The sequence below is a fragment of the Ceratocystis lukuohia genome (assembly GCF_044167205.1).
Source record: "Ceratocystis lukuohia strain C4212 chromosome Unknown Supercontig2_pilon, whole genome shotgun sequence".
NCBI lineage: Eukaryota > Fungi > Ascomycota > Sordariomycetes > Microascales > Ceratocystidaceae > Ceratocystis > Ceratocystis lukuohia.
Window position 1 is genome coordinate 492,321 of NW_027263521.1, and position 19,321 is coordinate 511,641.

General features: G+C 51.6%; 3 protein-coding genes across 3 annotated transcripts; 1 reads left to right on the forward strand and 2 right to left on the reverse strand.

Moving 5' to 3' along the window:
• Window positions 1-125: 125 nt before the first annotated feature.
• On the reverse strand, window positions 126-1,157 carry HOO65_020129 (ThiJ/PfpI family protein; the record flags this gene model as incomplete). The annotated part of the gene is made up of 3 exons (XM_071006924.1): window positions 126-360; window positions 422-923; window positions 1,019-1,157. The coding sequence occupies 3 exons, from the start codon at window positions 1,155-1,157 to the stop codon at window positions 126-128; spliced, it is 876 nt and encodes a 291-aa protein (XP_070860767.1).
• Window positions 1,158-3,432: 2,275 nt separating this feature from the next.
• HOO65_020130 (putative Ubiquitin conjugating enzyme) lies at window positions 3,433-4,563 on the forward strand (the record flags this gene model as incomplete). Its single annotated transcript, XM_071006875.1, has 2 exons — window positions 3,433-3,585; window positions 3,649-4,563. 2 exons carry the CDS (start codon window positions 3,433-3,435, stop codon window positions 4,561-4,563), a joined length of 1,068 nt encoding a protein of 355 aa, XP_070860768.1.
• Window positions 4,564-12,821: 8,258 nt separating this feature from the next.
• Window positions 12,822-19,164, reverse strand: HOO65_020131 (wd domain-containing protein; the record flags this gene model as incomplete). The annotated part of the gene is made up of 5 exons (XM_071006247.1): window positions 12,822-14,526; window positions 14,599-15,363; window positions 15,853-16,189; window positions 16,276-18,976; window positions 19,054-19,164. 5 exons carry the CDS (start codon window positions 19,162-19,164, stop codon window positions 12,822-12,824), a joined length of 5,619 nt encoding a protein of 1,872 aa, XP_070860769.1.
• Window positions 19,165-19,321: the final 157 nt, after the last annotated feature.

The following is a 19,321-nucleotide window of genomic DNA, read 5'->3' on the forward strand; positions in this document are numbered from 1 at the left end:
ACAGAAAGAAAAAATACAAAAGAAGTTACAAGTCAATATCAATCACAAAGCCAGCGGATCTTTGGTCTTGGTAGACCTTATAGACGGCCCGAAGCGTCTTTGAGTGGGTGCTGTTTTTACCCCATCTAGACATCTAGACCGTCAACTACAACGCCCTTCTGCCAGTTCCAGGAAATGGCCTTGGCAGTGGTCTCGGCTGCACTCTCGTCAACTAGAGCACTAACTAGGTATAGCGAGGCATCAACACCAGCGCTCATACCGCCGGTTGTGATGACACGTAGCCCGCCAAGACGCATGGCAGCACGGCGAACGATAGACTCCCGGCGGGAGTTAGAGCCCTTGAAAGACATGCTTCCCTTGCTGTATAACAGGACAGTTAGTAGGCTTCCTTTTTTTTTTTTTGGATTCACAAAATTCTTACCGGCCATGAGACCCACGACGTCCAGCATCAGACTTGCGGCGAATATAAGGATTTTCATCCTCGTCGCCGATATCAAAGCGGAGGTTGTTGACGACATATCGTTCGTCATCCATGACCTCAGTGCGCTCGACGTTATTACATACAGCCGCATAGCTGCATAAATGCTCAAACTTGGTCATATGGTCAGGGTGCATAGTAGCAGCTAGGCCAGAAAGCAGACCCTGAGCAGCCAGGAACATGGCTCCAGTGCAGATGGCCAAAACAGTGCGCTCGCGAGAGGTATCCTGCTTCTGGAGCTCAGCGTAAGCCCTGAGAAGAGGCATGGGCTCAGATTTGGCCATCAGAACGTTATCAACCTCGCCACCGACAACGACTAGAACGTCAAAGTCGGCCAGGCGCTGGTAGGCTTCCTTGTAGTTGATCTGGGCAGAAACATGAGCACCCTGCTTGGAGACAGCCTGCGGTTCCGCGCTGACGATAGTGCATTCAAAGGCTTTACTGTCTAGAATATGAGAAAGACGCGAAGAGCTGGGTTAGTATGTAAGACGGAGGTTATAAGGCGGTGGAAAATGGCTTCAGGGATTTTGTGGAACATACCGGGGTCGTCTTGATCATGAAGAGCTTCAGTGAAGACTTCGTAGGCTCCGCTAAAATCAAGAAGATCAAAGCCCGACTGCAAGGCAAAGAGGATTTCAATCGGCTCGTCGGCCACGGCCGAGGACTTATGCGCACTCATCTTTGGCAACGTTTTTATTTGGAAAGGGGAAGGGGGGGGGGAGTGGGGAAGACAACTAGCGTAGTGGTGTAAAAGGTAGTTGAGTATGGAGTAGGAAGGTGAAGAAATGGCTACAGGGAGGAAAGGGCAAGAGGAAAGACGAGTTGAATTGGAATTGGGGAGATAGAAGAGTGTAGTAATCAGAGCAGCTGATGAAGAGAAGAGAAAGAGAGAAACATTTCAGCTCTCAACAGTGGGAGCGAGACTGGCTTTTAAAGAGTTTCGGGGTCAGAAAGGTAGGAAGAGTCATAGTTAGAAAGAGGGCAAGCACCCAAGAGCAAAAAGAGAGTAAAAACGGAAGTTTGGCCAGGAACGCCAAAAAGGCAATTGCTGGTTTTCGCCATACGAGCCGTTTTGGAGAGTCAGCAGGAATGGCCAGTACAGGAGTACTTCGGTACGTGAATACATTGGTACCTAGCAGTCAGGTACCGTGATGGTGGTGAGGCCGGCAGAGTGGTACCTCTAGATGGCGGACTTTGTTGGGGGATGGGGAGGTGGTATGAGGTTGTCTGAAGGTTGCACTTGGGGTAGCTTCATAGAGGGGCTGGCTAACCAGCGAGCTAAAGTGACGGATGATGTATGATGTCTAGAACTTTTTCCCTTGTCTTCCTTCCTGAGTTGTGTCCCACCTGGCCTGGCAAAGTTACACGGCCGGGTGGTCTAAGCAGGTGATTTCTACGGGTTGATCACGTGTTGAGGATCGCCTGGCAGTTCAAAGTCGTTCGATATTCTTTTTGCAGCCAGGAAGGAGTGAAAGGGGCAAAAAGACAAGTCTTGGATTATGATGTTGCAATTGCCTGTTGCAAGGCTTGTCATCAATAACAACTCATAAGTTTCCAGGGACATACCGGCTTTCAGGTACAAGTGACAAGAGACTCGTTTGCCTTGATTGCGTACGGTATCCCTGTTATACAAACTCCACACCACAATATTGCCTTCTTTGGTTGCTTTGTTTTTCTCTCTCATAACTACCCCGCGTTTTGGCCTCGTCTTCCTTGGGGTAGCCTATTGGTACTACGTGGAGAAGGGTGGCGGGCTCTTCTAAAAACAAGCAATAAGCATCACCAATCAGCCGGCTTGAAGCTAAGATAAGCAGGTCCTTTTAAAGCTTTGCTTTTTAGTTTCTCCAAACCCCAACAATTGAGAGTTTAAACCAGACTTGCAGAGACCCAGGTCCAAGGAAGCTGGTGGCTGAAAGCGGACGACACGGTAGACGGGAGAGGATTTTATGGGGGTAAGAGGGGAGGAAGGAGAAGTGACCGTCGTTCCTACGGCTTTTTAGCTCGTAGATAGCTGCTGTAGTAGCGGGAAAGCAAGACAAGACTATTGCAGATCGCGGGGAATCGATGGACTAAGGCAATGTATGAACAAGTCATGATCATGTGGATGTGGACGCAGAGGAGCGAGTTGGAGATTGAGACAAACAGGAAGTCCATCTCTCTGGCCGCATTGCATTGCATGTTACGTGTGAACATGCGTGAAAATTTATGAGCATATTGAATGCGAATACATGCATCGAACGCATACATGTTCTATGGAGAATGTGGGGTGATGATGGCTTGGTGCAGGCGTCCTAACGTTTAATGTGCCATCAAAACGAGAGGATATTAATATTCATCGCTATTTATTGTTATTTATTGCTGCTTTATTTTCTCTCTAACTTGTGCTGGCTTTATATACTAATCCGTTTGTTACTGACCATGGCACACCCAAGCTCTGCACTGTTTTTTCGCATTGGCCAGCGCGTGGTGCTGACGCAAGCCGTTAGAGCTAACAGTTTGAGATCTTCAAAGCACTGTTATGCTCGGCGTATTGCATGTGACAAGACAGTACGAAATATAATACATACGCACGGCCTTTAACAAGCCTCCGATCATCAAACAGACAGGGCGCTGACTTTCGCCTGTGGCCTCTAAAGCCCTTGCGAGGCGAGGATGACTACCCACTGAAGCTTTCTAAATTCAGGTCTCTCATCCGTAGCGAGAGGCAGCTTTAGTGCTTCAGGCTTACTGGGGCTGTGCTTTTTTTGTTTGGCTGGCTGCCTACCTTTCTTTCCCTCTGACCCGAACAACTCTTCTTCTTCCTTTTTTGATGCTTTCTTCTTTGTTTGTCTTTTTCTTCATTCGTCACCCAAAAATTACCACAATCGATTTCTATTCTTGTCTGCTGCGATAACCGTCATTTCAAAAGTCTGCTCGTCTCGTTTCTTTCCACCTTCATCCCATACTATATCGCCATGCATCAGATCGCCAGCTTCATTGTGAAGCGCGGCTTGGGTGCTGCCGACGATGTGGACGTCGACATGGCCTCGCTGAAGGATTCTCTGCCCGAATGGACCGGTCTTCTGTTTGGCTTGGAATTTGCGATTTTGCTGCCCGTTATTTTCTGGGTAAGTCCCACCGTGATGTTGTATCTTATCTTGCCCACCCGCTAATCTTGCCCTTGTTTATAGGTTACCTACACCCTGAGCAGGGTCTATGCTACACTTGCCATGATCGAGGATGAGGCTGCCCCGACCTACTCTCGCCTGCCCTCTATTTCCACCAAGACCGAGAGTGATGTGGTTACGAAGGATCCCTCCGCTCCTCTATTTGACACGACGCCTATCACTGCTAATGTCTGCCGTACTGCACGCCATCTCAAGACCTTTGGCGGCTTCCGTGCTTGCTTCCGCGGCTTCGTGTGCATGACTTTGTCCAACCTTGTTCTTAGTCTTGTTACGTGCTCGTTGATGCTCCTACTGCCTGCCGCCTTCAAGCCATTTTGCTCGCTGGCCGGTTCGCTTGCTGTTGCCCAGTTCATGGCCGCTTGGGTTCACATCATCATGACGCCAGGCTCGTCACGCTCCTGGTTTAAGCGCATGCCTGCTTTCGGCCCTACTATGCGCGCTACTTCCCGTGCTATCGTGCTTAACTGGGCTGCCACCCATGCGTGCGTTGCCGGCTACACCCTCATCCGTAGCCATATGCTCGCCTGCTCTGCTCATCATGCTGCTGCAGTTGCTGCCGCCACTGGCGTGGACCCCGCTACTCCCACACCCGATGCACGCTTTGTGCTGCTTGACATCGCCATGGCTGTCGTGTACGCCCTGGTTGTTGTTCCCACCGAGGTCCTACTGGCCCGGTCTCGTGCGTCGCTATTGCCTGCCGAGGAGGATTCTATTATCAACTTTGACCGCTCCCTGGGTGGCCGTGTCACTGAGACGGGCTTTGTCTCGCTCGTAGCTGTGTGGAAGTCGGTTGGCGCTACCGCATGGAAGCGTATTGCCAAGTTCCACATGCGCATCTTTGCCGTCGCCGCCTCTGTGCTGGTGCCAGTTACAGCCATGATTGCCATGCAGCTCTATGTGCTGAGAAACATGAATTAAGTGGTTCTAACTAGGTCATATGGGCTAGGATGTGCCCACCTAGACTACAGTGGAGTATAACATCGACTAGGTAGTGCAGAAAAAGCAAGTCCCCAGAGCTTTTCTTCCCCATCCTCACCATATTCCATGATTGCAAACAAGCACTTTCAGATTGGTTCCCTTTGCTGTTGTTTCTTTTTCTTTTGTAGACGATTTTATTTACTATTTTCTATATTTGCTTCCACTTCATGTTCGTTATAACAGATCATATACTACATGTATACTAATGTGAACTATGTCGAATGGGCTACAATTGTTTGTTTGTATTATTTAACGTCTACCTACTTACTGGTTTTCCACAGCAATACGACGGCATGTTCTGGACGGGAAAGGGGTAAGAAGATGTCGTCCTGCGACACCTGTGCGTCTTCTTCGAGCTACTCCTATGACATTTTAGGGCCCGGCCTTGCGGCCAGGAAGGAGTCTTCTCCGCTAGACGTTGCCCAAGGGCTTCCCTGCTGGTTATGTTCCCAGGATTGGTTGGTTACCTGGTGTTTTTGGCTTGCGGCGCCCTGTCCATATAGTAAGTAGGCTAACGGGAGTAGGCCCTGGCGTCGTTTGATCTCTGTGATTCCCGTAGACGTTAAATATATTCAAGTTCAAGGTGTAGGACCTGGAGGGGTACGTCGTTTTTGTCCTCTGTTTGGCGAAGCGGTTGTCGCATTTTTAAAAATAGCCCCTGGGCATCCGGAGAAAACTTGGAATGGGCTACTAGCAACTTGGCGTCCTTCTTTTCACATGTGTTGGAGTTATATCATGTTCTAAAAAAAAAAAAAAAAAAAAAAAAAAAAAAAAAAAAAAAAAAAAAAAGAACAAGTTACATACACAGTAGACGTTAAATATATTCAAATCAAATCAAATCAAAAGAACAAGTTAGGTCGGACCCTACGGCAAAAAGTAATGTCGAACGAACGATGTGGGACTCGAACCCACAGCCTCAGCTTTACTACCCTAGGTGTAGGCCTTCTCCCATTGGTTGATGGGAAATGTCCATGCAGCCAATCAAAGACGACCGTGAAAGAGTTAGGAGAGCTGCGCGCTACCATTGCGCCAACCGTCCCTCGTCGCGCCAAAAACGATGTTATTCAAGATTATTAAGTCACGGAAAATCAGCAGTCGCGACAAAAATCAGGGAGGCCTGCGGAGCGAGAGTGTGCGAACTGGAAAAGAAATGGACACACGCCCGCATTACTAACCTGGCTGACTTCTACGTTCTGAGTGACAACGGCCCCGTAACCCAGAAAAAGGAAGAGTGGTTCGTGGAACAAATCGAGAAGCAGACTGGCGGCCACGTCAAGTCCATAAAATGGCAGCTGGAAACGGAGAAGTTCAAGGACGCCACACTCCGGATCGCTCTCGAGCTTCCAGAGGGTCAACCGCTACCAAAAACGTTGACCTTCGACGGAAGCGCCAACAGTGCCACAGTCAAGAGGTGCCGGACCATGTCCACACCACTATGCCGGCAGTGCTGGAAGGCACACCCCACGGCATCGTGCAAGGGAAAGCCGCGATGCAGGCTATGCGGCTCCACAGAGCACAAGGAGGGGGGCCACAAAGGGGCTCACGCGGAGTGCGTCGTCTGCAAGACACCCGGGCATTCCGCAGGGGAGCCAGTGTGTAAGCGGGGTGGCCCATCGCGCCCCATAACGCATGATCCCACAGAAAAAACCTCACGCGGATCGGAACGCCCGGCACGGAAGAGGAAGAGAATCGCCACGGGAGACCAAGACGCCAGCGACACCGAGAACACCGTAGACCCCCCTCGTAAATGTTAGGGGGTCTAAAAATATGGAGCGTCAACGTGGGAAGAGGAGGGCCCCAACAAGACCAGGCTCTACTGGAAGCTGCGAAGCGGAAAGTAGATGTCGTGTTTGTACAAGAGCCCTGGATCGGACCATGTAAGGACCGAACGAAGGAACACCCTGACTTCACCCGGCACAGCCCGAGAGAAGGATGGGTGAACCGGCCCCGGAGCATCGCCTATGTACGAAGGGATATAGAGGTACTGGAGACACACCAAGCACACCCAGACCTATGCCCAATACGTATCAAGACAACAAAGGGCATACTCCAACTTTTAGGAGTCTACAACGCGCCAGAACAGAGCTTTCGGATTAGTGAAGCACTGCGAGAACTTCGGCTCATTGAGAAGGAACACAACTGGATAGCGCTAGGAGACTTTAACGCCCACCACGGCACTTGGGACGCCAATGAAAAAGAAAACCCGCAAGGGAGAGTATTGGAAAACTGGCTGACCGAAAACAACCTAGTAGTGCTTAACCAGAAGAGTGAACCAACACAGAGAGCTGGAAGAGTGATAGACCTGGTGGTTATGCCGCAGAGGGCAATGGTTGGATTGGAAACGAGTATGGGACTCGTCCCAGGAAGTACAAGTGACCATGAAATCCTGGAAGTGGAGGTGGAGGCAAGGGCAGCACGCAAGAGACCGGAAACAAGATGGAGGTTGAGCAAAATGGATCGAGACCGCTTTGTACTTGCCTGCGAAAGAGAAGCTGTAGAGCTGGACCGAATGTTGGCGGACGAGAGAAAAGGACCAGACGCGACGGAAGAGCTCGCCAGGAAGGTGGTTGCAGCAGTGGAGAGGGCACTGGAAACATCGACACCGAAGACGCCCTCAAATATCAGCCTCAAACCATGGTGGAACGATAAATGCCGACAGCAAAACGCCAAGATGAGAGAAGCTAGAAGCAACCACCGCACGAACATGGACGACATAAGACTGAAAGCAACATATGCGAAAGAACAGAAAGTAATGCGGAAGGTCGTCGTCCAGGCAAAAAGAAGCCTCATGAGCAAGATTGTGGCAGGGTTAACGCAAGCAAGGGACGTCTACCGAGCCATCAAGTGGGCCAATGAGAAGACGGACAGACGAATCCCACTACTACAGAAACCAGACGGAACCAGAACCACGTGCACGGCGGAATCTGTGGCCCTGCTCCTTGAGACGCACACGAAGCCCCACACAGGGGAACAATGGCAGCACCAGGAACCCAACGTGGGGGCCCGGGAATGGCCACCCCTATCCCAGGAAGAAGTCAAGGCGTCCATATGGAGGCCAACGAACACCGCTCCTGGGGCAGATGGTATCTCCAACGAGGTGTGGAAGAGGGCCTGGAAGCCACTGGGCAAAGTTATAACGGGATTATACAACCAGTGCCTAGAAACAGGACACCACCCAGCCTCCTTTAAGAAAGCCAACCTCGTGGTGATCCCAAAGCCAGGTCGCCCAAGACTGGCACCACGCTCGTACCGCCTAATCTCGCTCCTCCCCACGCTGGGGAAGGGCCTGGAAAGATCAATAGCGAGAAGGCTCGCAGAGGAAGCGATTGATAGGGAAATCATCCCTAGAAATTACATCTGTGCGGTGCCGAAAAGGGCGGTAACGGACCTGCTTATTGACCTCCGTGGGAAGATAGAGGAAGCCCAGGAATGGAAGAAGGTAACCTCAATCTTCACGTTCGACATCAAAGGAGCCTTTGACGCGGTAGACCCGGAGAGAATGGAACGCAGGATGGTGGAGTGCCTTTGGCCCACAAAATTGTGCAGATGGGTCAGAAGCTTCATGGAGGGAAGAGAGGCGAGCATCCACGCCGAAGAAACAACTACAACCCTCGTGGGAGGCTCTCTCCCGCAGGGCTCGCCAATCTCCCCAGTGCTATACATGCTCTTCATGGCACCGCTCTACAAACACATCCCCCCGCTACTGGGATATGCAGACGACGGGGCCTTAGTGGTCAGTGGGCGAGACTTCGCAGAAAATAGCAGCTCAATCGAAGTCATCATGAAGGAAGTGGTAGAGTGGACCACGCTCAACGGTCTAGAAATAGACCAGGGAAAGTCAACGCTTCTGCACATCAAGGGCAGAAGGAGGATTGCAGGAAGCCCATCCGTGACCGTGGAAGGCCTAGGCACGTACAAACCGACCCCGGCAAAAGAATCAATGAGATGGCTTGGACTGCACCTGGACTCGAGTCTTCTCTTCAACAAGCACATTGCACAGGTCATTGCGAGTGTCAACCGGTTGGCAAATGGCTTGAGGTATCTAGCCGGCTGCTACAAAGGAGCAGACACAAAGAGCATGCTCACAGCGGTACGAGCCTGCGCCGTGAGCAAAGCGCTCTTTGCAGCGAGCGCCTGGTCTGGGCTAGAGACAACAAAAGAGGCAGCAGAGAAGCTGAACATCTCGCTGAGGAAGTGCCTCCGAGCAGCTCTCCCCATGTACCGTACGACACCAAGGGAATGCTTACACCATGCCGCAGGCATTCCTCCTTTCGAAATCCTCCTGGAGGATGAAAAGAGGAGGGAAGCCATACGGTGGCACACACTAGATGATAGGCACATTCTGAGAGGGCCAAATTACAACCCAGTGGTGGCGAGGCTACGCAAACTCCTCCCAGCGCAAATGGAGAAACACACTAGGTTGAGGCCGCTCTGGGAAGGACCGGACATGTCGCCCCGAACGTGGCTCAGCAAAGAGGAGGAAACGAAGCGACACCAGGCAGAGGTAGAGAATACCCTACCAGGAACGCTCGTCGCGTACTCCGACGGATCGAAAGATGCAAGTGGCAACGCGGGCGCAGGATGGGCTATCATAGAAGACGGAGCTACCCAAGAAGCAAACCATATAGCTCTAGGAAAGTGGATGGAGGTGGCAGATGCGGAGGCAGTTGGCGCTCTCGAGGCAACTAAGCGAGCAACAGCTCGCGAAGGAGCTGGAGAAATCTGGCTGTGTCTAGACAACAGAGGAGTTGTGGACCGACTCCGAAATGCAGCCACCAAAAACAGCACATCACAGGAAGCGGTAGACGAAACCAGACGAATCCTAAAAGCCTGGGCAGACAAGACACCCGGAAGGCTCGCCCGAGTGCTATGGGTCCCAGGACACATGGGCATCAAAGGCAATGAGCTAGCCGATACCCAGGCCAAGTTGGGATGCCAGGGACTGGTAACGGAACACCGCTTCAGCCTTGCAGGAGCACGGAGATGGAGAAGAGACCAGCTACGTCTCGACTACGAAGGGTGGTGGAAAGAACAAAAAGGATACCGTCCGCTTGGAACCGGCGTCCCCACTGAACCACCCTTCCGCAACTCCCGCTACAAAGGGCTGACTCGAATAGAGCTGGGCCATATCCTCGCGGCTAGAACTGGCGATGGAGACTTCGACAGATACCACGAGCGATGGGGACACAACTGCCCACTTGGATGCAGAGCCTGCAACCAAGCCAAGGAACGAGGACACTGGTGGACCTGCAAGGCACTACCCAGACCATGGAGCCAAAGGTTCGCGGACAAGCTCCTTAAAAACACGAAAGCGACAAGTTATGTCGCCAACGTGCTTCGCCGCAACCTGATGCTCCTTAAAGAGAAACAACAACCCGAGCCCGAGCTGAGCTGTCTGGACACCACAGAGGCAGCCCCCCTCAAGAAACGCGTAGAGGCAGGTCACTGCCACCGCAGACTACAGGGGAGCGACCACAACAAGGGCAGCCTAGGATGACACAACCAACTCCACGACAGCAAGGGCAACAACGAAGAAGGGGACGAGGAGGGCGAAGTTGAGGGAGAATGGAAGGGGAAGAGAGAAGAGATAGGACGAGGAAACGTTTGCAGGACAGGAAGGAGATGTCGAGGAGGGCTCCGTGTGAAGGTGTGGAGGGAGCTCTGCTACCAACCACCAGCAGAACGGGAAAAATATTAAAAATGATGCGGCAGCAGCCATGCATACGGAAGGACAAAACCGCTGTACTCTGCCGGGGCCTACCCCCCGTGCTGAAAGCCGGCGGCCTTTTAGACTAGATTACACGCGGTCGTCGCAGACCAAAAATACCTGGAACCCCGCAGGCACGCCCTAGGGCAATGCTGGACAGAGAGCCATCCTGGCCCAAGCGCCGGACCCTAAAAAGTCATAGGAGGCGCTCGAAATCCAAGCAAACCTGCAATTGCTGACCGCCCAGGAGGAGTCACGGGAAGCTGACATCAGCCAACGGCTCCTGTCCGGAATATGCCGTCGTATTACCGCGAAATAATTGGTAGGTAGACGTAAAATAATACAATACAATACAATACAATACAGTCGCGACAAAAAAATCTGCGAAATAATTGGTAGGTAAGACGTAAAATAATACAATACAAGACAGTCGCGACAAAGGCGTTTCCGATTCTAGTGGAAGTTAAATATAATCAAGCTAAATCAAGACGTTTCGCCGAACAGAGGACAAAACGTACTCTGCTAGAGCCATCACCCTAGGCCGACAGCCGTTGGGTTGGCCTCTTAGACTAGACAGACTACTATATAGGCAGGACGCCACGAATCAAAAACACAGGTAACCAATCCTGGAGCCATACCCAGCAGGGATGCCTTCCGGGGAACAGCGGGCGGAAAAGCCTCCTGGCTGCTAAGCTGGACCTTAAAAAGTCATAGAAGAGGGCTTGGAATCTGTGCGCTCCTGTCACTGCTGACCGCCCGGGAGGTGCTCCCGTTCGGGATACGCCGTCGTATTGCTGTGAAATAACAGTAGGTAGGCGTTAAAAAATACAACAACAATCTTTCCCAGGAGGTGGCAGAGGGATCGAAGACCAGCCCGCCAAAGAGGACTGCAAGAACGTGAATCTGCCGACTTTCGAGAGGACGATGTCCGGCGGCGGCGAGCCACTGAAAGAACGATGTGTTCAGAGCTGATTTCAAAATCTGAATGAGAAAGACAACTGCCCAAAGATTGATCACCTTGGAGGGACCCCGGAACCCACTCCCAAAGCCATTCAATGTGAACTGGATAAAAGGGCTACACCGAGACTACGTTTCGGCAGCGCGCTCCGCTCCAGAACTGGCGACTTCGAGCAGCACCAAGGCGCTGAGACAAAGTGCCAAGTGCCGAACTGTGGCAATCTGAAGGACCCCAGCCACACATGGGAACGCTACAAAGCACAGGGAAGTTCACGAAGAAGCTCCCTAGAAAAGATGCCTAGCAGAGAAACTGGATTCGAAATGGAGGGCGTGTCCAGTAGATAAATAGCATGGAGTAGGCTATCACGGAGAGAGGCGAGGGGCTCGGTTTTGTTTGGAAGTTACATGGGATACATGTTCTGTTCTGTTCTATCCTTTCCTTTCCTTTCCTTTCCTTTTGCGACGACTGCAGGATGAAGGGGAGTAACAGACTTGCTTGGAAGCACATCTCTCGCCCAAAATCAGCCGTCAGTCTTGCAGAGGACTAATTCTGACTGGTAGTCAACCCAGCATCGTTTGATCTTTGTGATTCCCCTAGATGATAAGTAAATTCAAGACCAAGTTAAGAGTCATCAAAGCCATCATGAGGGGAGGGATAGAGTGGATCGCGCACAACGGGCTGGAGATAGATCAGAAACAGCTAAGGCTTCTTTCTGCACACTAAGGGCAGAAGGGGGGTTGTACCAAGCCACCACCTGCAACTGTAAAAGGCCTAGGCACGTACGAGCCGACCCTAGAAAAGAAATCAATAAAGTGGCTAGGGCTGCACCTAAACTCTAAACTTCTCGACCGCAAACTAAGTGGCTAACGGCTTCAGATACCTACTCGGCTGCTACAGAGAGGCAGATAACAAAAGCATGCCCGTTGCGGTCCCCGCCTATGCCCCCCAGCAAAGCACCCTTTGCTGTGAGCATTTGGTTCAATCTAGAGACAACGAAAGAGGCAACGGACAAGCTGGACATCTCGCTTAGGAAGCGTCTCTGTGCAGCTTTCACCATGTACTGAGAGAGTGCATACACTACACACAGAGCATCGCCCAAGCCGCCCCCACCTAGAACATGCCATCATTACTTGAGAAAAACGAGTAGGCAGGCGTTAAATAGAATAAACATACAAAAAGCAACCCAAGCAGTAAAAAATAGAGGGTTAAGAGTACAAACTGGGGTGATTGACATGGCATTAAGGCAGGTTTGGGGTTTGTTGTGCACACACTTTGTCTATGGATCAATCTAGAGTATAGTTGCTCTGTTGTCCGTGTTTCCGCATTACGAATACATATGAATTTCTAAAGAATCATAAAAAAAGAACGCAAAAGAAGCTCTAAAACACAAGAAAAGGCATGTTTCCGTTATACGTACGCCGTAAGATATGCATTGCGTTCCACATCACTTCGTCTCCTACTATACTGCCCCCCCCCCCCCCCCCAGTCTCACCTTCTTCTTTCGCCACCTCTAGGCTGTCATTCCCCTGCCCCTCAGCACCATGTAAACACTGGATTCCGGCTCTTCACCGGCTCCAGCCTCTCGACAATTACCTTGCGCATCTGGCCCTCCATTCCCTGTGCCGCCGCATAACCAAGGTCGCCTTCAATATCGTCATCTTCATAGCCATCTAGACCGCCATATAACTGATGGGCGATGTTATTAGTGGTCTTGCGTGTGGCTGCTGTGGCATACGAGTAGCGGCGTTGGTGTGAGTTCGCCCTGGCAGACGCTGGGGGAGCTGCTGTTGATGCTGGCAGCGGCGGTGCTGTGGAAGAGGAGGAGCCGTGACGGTCTGGAGAGTACATGTTCAGTCGTGCCTGATATGGCTGTGGGCCATATCGTGTATAGTTTGGTACAGTTGATTGCTGCTGTTGCTGTTGATCTGGACGTGGTGAGCTGGTAGATGGTGGTGGTGAGGTGGCCAGCTCAAAGCGACCAGGGTTGGGCATCTCACTAGGCGAGCCAAGACCTAGTAGATCAGGCTCGGGGTGAGCACCGCTAATATCGAAATCATCGAGCCCGGCACTTTTCTGGCGGCGGTGAATCTCGGACGACGTAGAGCGCATAGGCACTGCTACAGGCACATCGACCAGGTCATCCCAGACACAGACCTTGGCGCGTCTTGTGAGCTCCAGTGGACCATGATCAGGCGTCTTGAGCGTTTCGACAACGTTCCATGCTTGGCCTTTCATAACGGCCATTTGCTTAGCGAACATGCGCTCCTGGAAGTCTTCATCCATCTGGAACACCTTTCGCAGGGCATACTGTGTCTGACTCCACCAGTGCGTTGACGTGAGTAGCGGTAAGAAATGATCGCGTGTCTTTTGTGAGAACGGCCGACCAATCAGGTCGACAGGAAGGAAAAGCCAGCCAAATGGAAAGCTTCGCCAGGCATCAGGGTGCTTCCACGGCCATGATAAAGAGTTGTCGATGGCACCAATAGTGATTTTAGGGGTTGCAGTGGGTGTGGCATCAGCCTCCATTGGGTTTTGTGCCTTGTAGGGGTTGGACGCACGTTGCATTGACGGGTTCTTGATCCGTGATGGGTCGGCTGGACGAGGCCCGGGTGTGGCTTCATTCCCGTCTGCATCTTCGTTGTCATCTTCCGAGTCGGAGGTAATGTTGAAATTCATAGGCTCAGATTGGATGCTGACTTGTTGGGTAGACCAGTCGACCTTGACCATCCAATTATCAAGACCTCTGTCCGTGTTACGCATGATATAATCCAGGATGACTAGCTTCTCCAGTTCTTCACGGAACGACTGTTTGAGAGCATCGGTCCATCTAAAATTATCGGGACCTAATGGCTGGCTTTCAGGGTCAATATCTTGACTCTCGGCCTGTTCCTCCGGCTGTCTGCTTCCCGATGGTCGGCACGAGTCCGTCCACCGCGGTGTTTGAGACCTGCGTGTGCCATCACGGGTGCGGAAGCCGGACCAGTACTGATCGGGCCATGGGTTCTCACGCAGAAAGATGTTGGCATCTTTGAAGCCCTTGAGAAAAACCTGAAAACTGCCAGGCTTCTCAGGCAGCGGTTTTTTCTTGCGATAAAAGCTGTGGCGGTCCCAGAAGGGGTAGTGGAAGGACTTGGATGATAAATAGACAACATCGGTGTATGGGACCATGTGAGTTCGGAGCTGGCAGTCGAGAGTATAGGCGGCGGCTTCAGAAACATAGGAGAGATTTGGGATGAGGCTAAAGAGAAAAAAAAAGGTGGTAATTAGCAAAAGGAACACGGGAATAGCAAGTCAGAGGCATGAAACATACCAGGCTCGGCCAAAGAAGCACGGAAATAGATTCCGATGGATCCATTTGTTCCATTTCGGGTTGCCGGCAGCATATGGCTCCTCATCCTTAGGCTTGAAGACTCCCACCACCTTTCCATCCGAATTCCGGGCAAAATATGAGCCTGAGCTGCCCTGCGAGATCATGAGTGGATGCACGTTGCGGTCGATGGCGCGCCGCACGCTGTTGACAATGACCTCAAACTCATCCTGCTTCATGACTGGCTGTACCTCGGCCAGTTTGTCAGGTGTGATAGGAACAACGCCCTCAGGGGCCTGAAAAACGGAGTGGTGAATCTCAAGACGCTGTTCTTCACCTGGTCGGTTGCGATGTGAGCTTTTGAAACGCGCGGCGATTTCGTCGGCCCAACGCTCAAGCCGTGCGTTCATGGCCTTGAGGTCAACTCCCGCACCGCCGCTGCCATGACGACGATGTGGATGAAGGCGAGCAGCGCCTCGACGCGGTGATGTTACATTCGACGCAGCTCCTCGGGGAGCAGGCTGCGATGTATAACGATTAGTTGTGGTGCCGTGTTGGAGTGAGGCAAAGCTCTGGGCTAGAAAGTCTTCCTCTTCAGAATCGCTATGCTGGTCAGCTTGTGCGAGGCGCTCGTAGCCAGTAGTCGTTTGTCGGGGTGGCATTGCAAAATGTGGGTGAATATTCAGTGAAACGGGAAGAGACGACCAGCAAGGCTGAGTAGTGATACTAGCAGCCTTTTCGCAGTATTGTCTCTTAGCCTGGGTTAAGCTAGATGACGAATTAGGTGAAGACCCAAACAAAGCAAAGCAATTGGAAGCTTTGACGAGAGAAAACGACTAGAATAAAGAGAGAAAAGTGAAAAGAAAGAGAAAAAAATACGAATGACCCGGATATAGTTTACTACAATATAATCATTTCTAGGACCTCAGGATCACGAAAAATCCAAAGGTAGAAACGCATTAATCCGTACTGGTAGCAGTGCTCAGCTCTCAGGGGTACGTACTTGAATATGCTGTTGGCTGTAAGACTATAACCCTAACCATACCCTAACCATAATATAAGTGCTTTAACCTGCTCAAGGGCAGCTTAGAAACGTCATCGTGATACTCACGTTGCAAGTCTTGAATGTAAATAAGTTTTTTTTACAAGTTATACCAAGAAAAGCACATCAAATGCCCAAGAATAAAGAACAACGCAAAGTTACATATGTGCAATTTCCTTTTTGCCTCTACTTTATCAACCTCCATTTTCTCCTACGTGCGAGGGCTTCTCAAAAAGCCCACTACTCCGCTGCAATAGCCGACTAGCTCATCCAAACGCGCACTTTCTTTCTCCTGGTTTGTCTTCCACTCAGCTAGTGCGTCCAGAAGCTCGGGACTCTCTATGACGCTATCAGAATGGTGCCGAAGGAATACGGCCATCCACGCCTGCATTAGCTCATAGTCACGGCGTGCTTGAAGCCGCTGAGTAAGCGCACGGATAAAGTGTAGTAGTTCGTTGCCGGAAGAGCCAGAAGAGCCGGACGAAAGTGAGCGGAGCTCAAAGTCCGCCGTTGAAGGCGGGAGGGATTGGAGATGTTCAATGAAGTCGGTGTCTATGGCACATGTTAGTAGTAGATACAAGGAAGGCTACAAGTGTAACTACGATCATGTAGCTAGCTATAAGGTAGTTTGAACTTACAATTTCCCGTCGCTGCTCCATTCAAAAGCCTCTCAGTGAAAGCCTCTTCTGCACGCATACGCTCGAGTTTGGTGATGCGTGACTCCGCTGTTGTCCCTTCTTTATCGTCTAGGTTGGCCGCTATAGGCTTGAGATTCGACCCAACCGAAGGCAAAAAGAATGGTGCTGCCTCAGGCACCTTGGGCGCCTCCTTGGGCTTATTACGTTGCTTAATGAGGTCTAGATGCAGCAAAGTCTGCCACCTAGCCTTAGGTATCAGACTCAGAGTCATCATGTCGGCGCTGAGCTGGTCGACAGCTGGCACCATCACCCCTGAAGCACCAGCATCAGTATCAGCATCAGCCCTGTCCTCAAGTGCAGCCTCTAGGAGTGGAGCATTGCCCTCGCCAGATGCTGACGGAGCTGCCATAACGGCAATCTCCTCCTCCGAAATTTGACGTGTAGCCACGTGGCGGAATAAGCTTTTGTTAGTCCAAATGTTGACGCCCATTTCGCCGTCAATTGATGTTGCAAGATATTCGCCTGTGGCTGACATGGCTAGCGCTGTGCACTGCTTCTCCAGCCGGATGGCATCAATTAGGTGACCTGTCGACAAGTCATACACACGCACAATCTTATCGCTGCCTGATGCAATGATCCAACGGCCGTCATTGGAAAAGCAAAAGTCCAGGATAGCGCCCTGACTGCCCCAGAACTCTCGGATGGTGCGGCGGGTTTCGAGATCAATGACTCGAATTGAGTTGTCGCTACACGATACAGCCAGGAGGTCGTTGGCTGCATGATATCGACAGGCCGTCACTTCTACCGACTTAGTCCAGTCGATCTGATACAGCAGATTTCCAGTCAAGAAATCCCAGAACTTGACTGTGCCGTCTAGGGAGCATGAGATAATGTGCTTGTTGAGCGAGTCCACCACAATTCCCGTGACGGCCTTGGTGTGTTTCCCAGTGCCAGGCGGGAAGGCTGTGGAGGCTAGTTTGGTTGAGAACTGTACCACGCTGTCGGCCTGGCGTAGCTGCTGCATCTTGAGCTGTCTTGCCTGTGCTGGGGTTAGTTTCGATGGAAAACGTTGCCGGTACTGGCCACTTTGCAGGTTGTACATGTCGACACATCCACCCTCAGAGCCAACCAATGCAAAGCTACCACATGGGCTTATGGCCACTGTAGACACGTTGGCACTGTCGCCAGTGGGGAACATCCAGCGGCCGGCGCGCTTGCGGCCCCAAAACCACGTGCGTGCAAAGGAGTCGCCTTTATGACCCGTCACTACACTTTCCCATCCCGTCATGCCACTGATCTCGGCATCCTGTACTGTCTTCTTTGGGCCCTTTTGCATGGCTTTTTGCCAGATGGCTTGCTTGCCGGGAACCGCACCCATGCCACCATCGCGGTTCAGCGACGTGGCAATGCATGTGATTTCTGGTGCCTTGATGTCCTCTAGAGATGTCGTAGGCCCGTGTGACAGCGCACTTGTCGAGAGAATGCCGTACTTCTTGGCCTTTTTGCGGATGTTGCCTTGGCTAATCTCTGTGCTCTGGCCATCACGTCGCAGACTCCAGCCCCATAGACTACGGTCTTTGCCACCACTGAGAAGCCACTTGTTGCCAGCCTCGCTGCCGTCAAAGTCTGACGGTAGAAAGTGCAGGCATGTCACTGGTGCAGCATGACCGCTACGTGAGTGTAGAATTCTAGGGATAGGGGAGAACGGCTCTTCATCGAATATCCAAGACTTAAGAGAGTTGTCGCGACCGCTAGTAATGATAACGGGCTGGCCTGATAGGAAATCAATTTTGCCAATGCCGCCGCGGACTAGCTTGCCGTCGCTGGTAGGCGGGTTGTGAGCGCTACGCAGCACGCCCATGATACGACCGCCCTTGTTGAGATCCCAGAATGTCACATCGCCGCTCACTAGACTGGAAGTGGCCATAACTCCATCGTCGCGACCCTCTGGGCCAGCGCCGGCACCGTCAGTGCGGAACGAAATGGATGACACTGGAACCTCGGGGGTGCCAGCGATAAGCTGGATTACCGTTTTATCAACGAGGACATCCTGCACAATTAAAGGCCCAGCCTCAAAGGCGATGGCAAGCATGGAGAGAGCAGGCGTTGGGCGCATGCAGATGACGGCACCCAGCTCAGTTGAGGGCGGAACAATCGTGTAGATAAGCTTTCCGGTGCTAATGTTCCAGATTTCGACCCAGCCATTCTTGCGACCAACGAAAATCTTGTTGAGGTAAGTGGGCATGTTGGTGATGCCGCCGGTAATTTCGTTGTCGCCCTTGTTCGTCGCCGTCAGATGCAGAGTCGTGTAGTGGTCCAGGGTTGCTGATTTCCAGACCTCGATGCGGGTAAGGCCACAGCCGACAATCCACTGCCCAAACACTAAGATCTGTGTGATGGGCTCGTCTAGATTATGCGGTAGTGCTAGCTCATCGACTTTCCGGCCACGCTGGAACACCCACAAGCCCTGCGGCTCATTCTGGCGAGGGTCACCCCATGCGGCAAATACCTTTTGCTTCCATGCGAGTGTAGACGTGATATTCGCGGCTGTTTGAGGCCGAGAGATGAAGACAAGATTTAAGCCGCGCTTAAGGTCGTAGGTTTGTAGGCTCCGGCCGATGGAGGTGGTGATCTGAAATGTGGTTTTGCCGAGGGGAACGGATGTGAAGGGTACAGCAGTAGGAGAGACAAGGCCAACGGTCTGAGGCAAAGGACAAGGAAGAGTGTTAGCGAATGGATTCAAAAAAGCCTGCGACTTCATATGTAGGAATAACCTACTCGGAATGGTGCAAAGATGGCCGACGACCGCTGAGTGGTTGAGCCGGCCTTGGCCACTTCGGTGCGCTTCTGGCGCTTGACCAACGGGCCTTCAATTTGCGAATGAGGCATTCTGTTTGCTATGCGAGCGACAGAACCTATCTGGTTTCAATTGTAGCAGTCAAACAGAGAGCGCAGACATTGACAACCAATAGGCGTTGGCTTGTCTTGGAAATCAAACTTTTTTTTTTGTTTCGAGCCTCTTCAGCCTTGCTAGAAATTTTTCTGG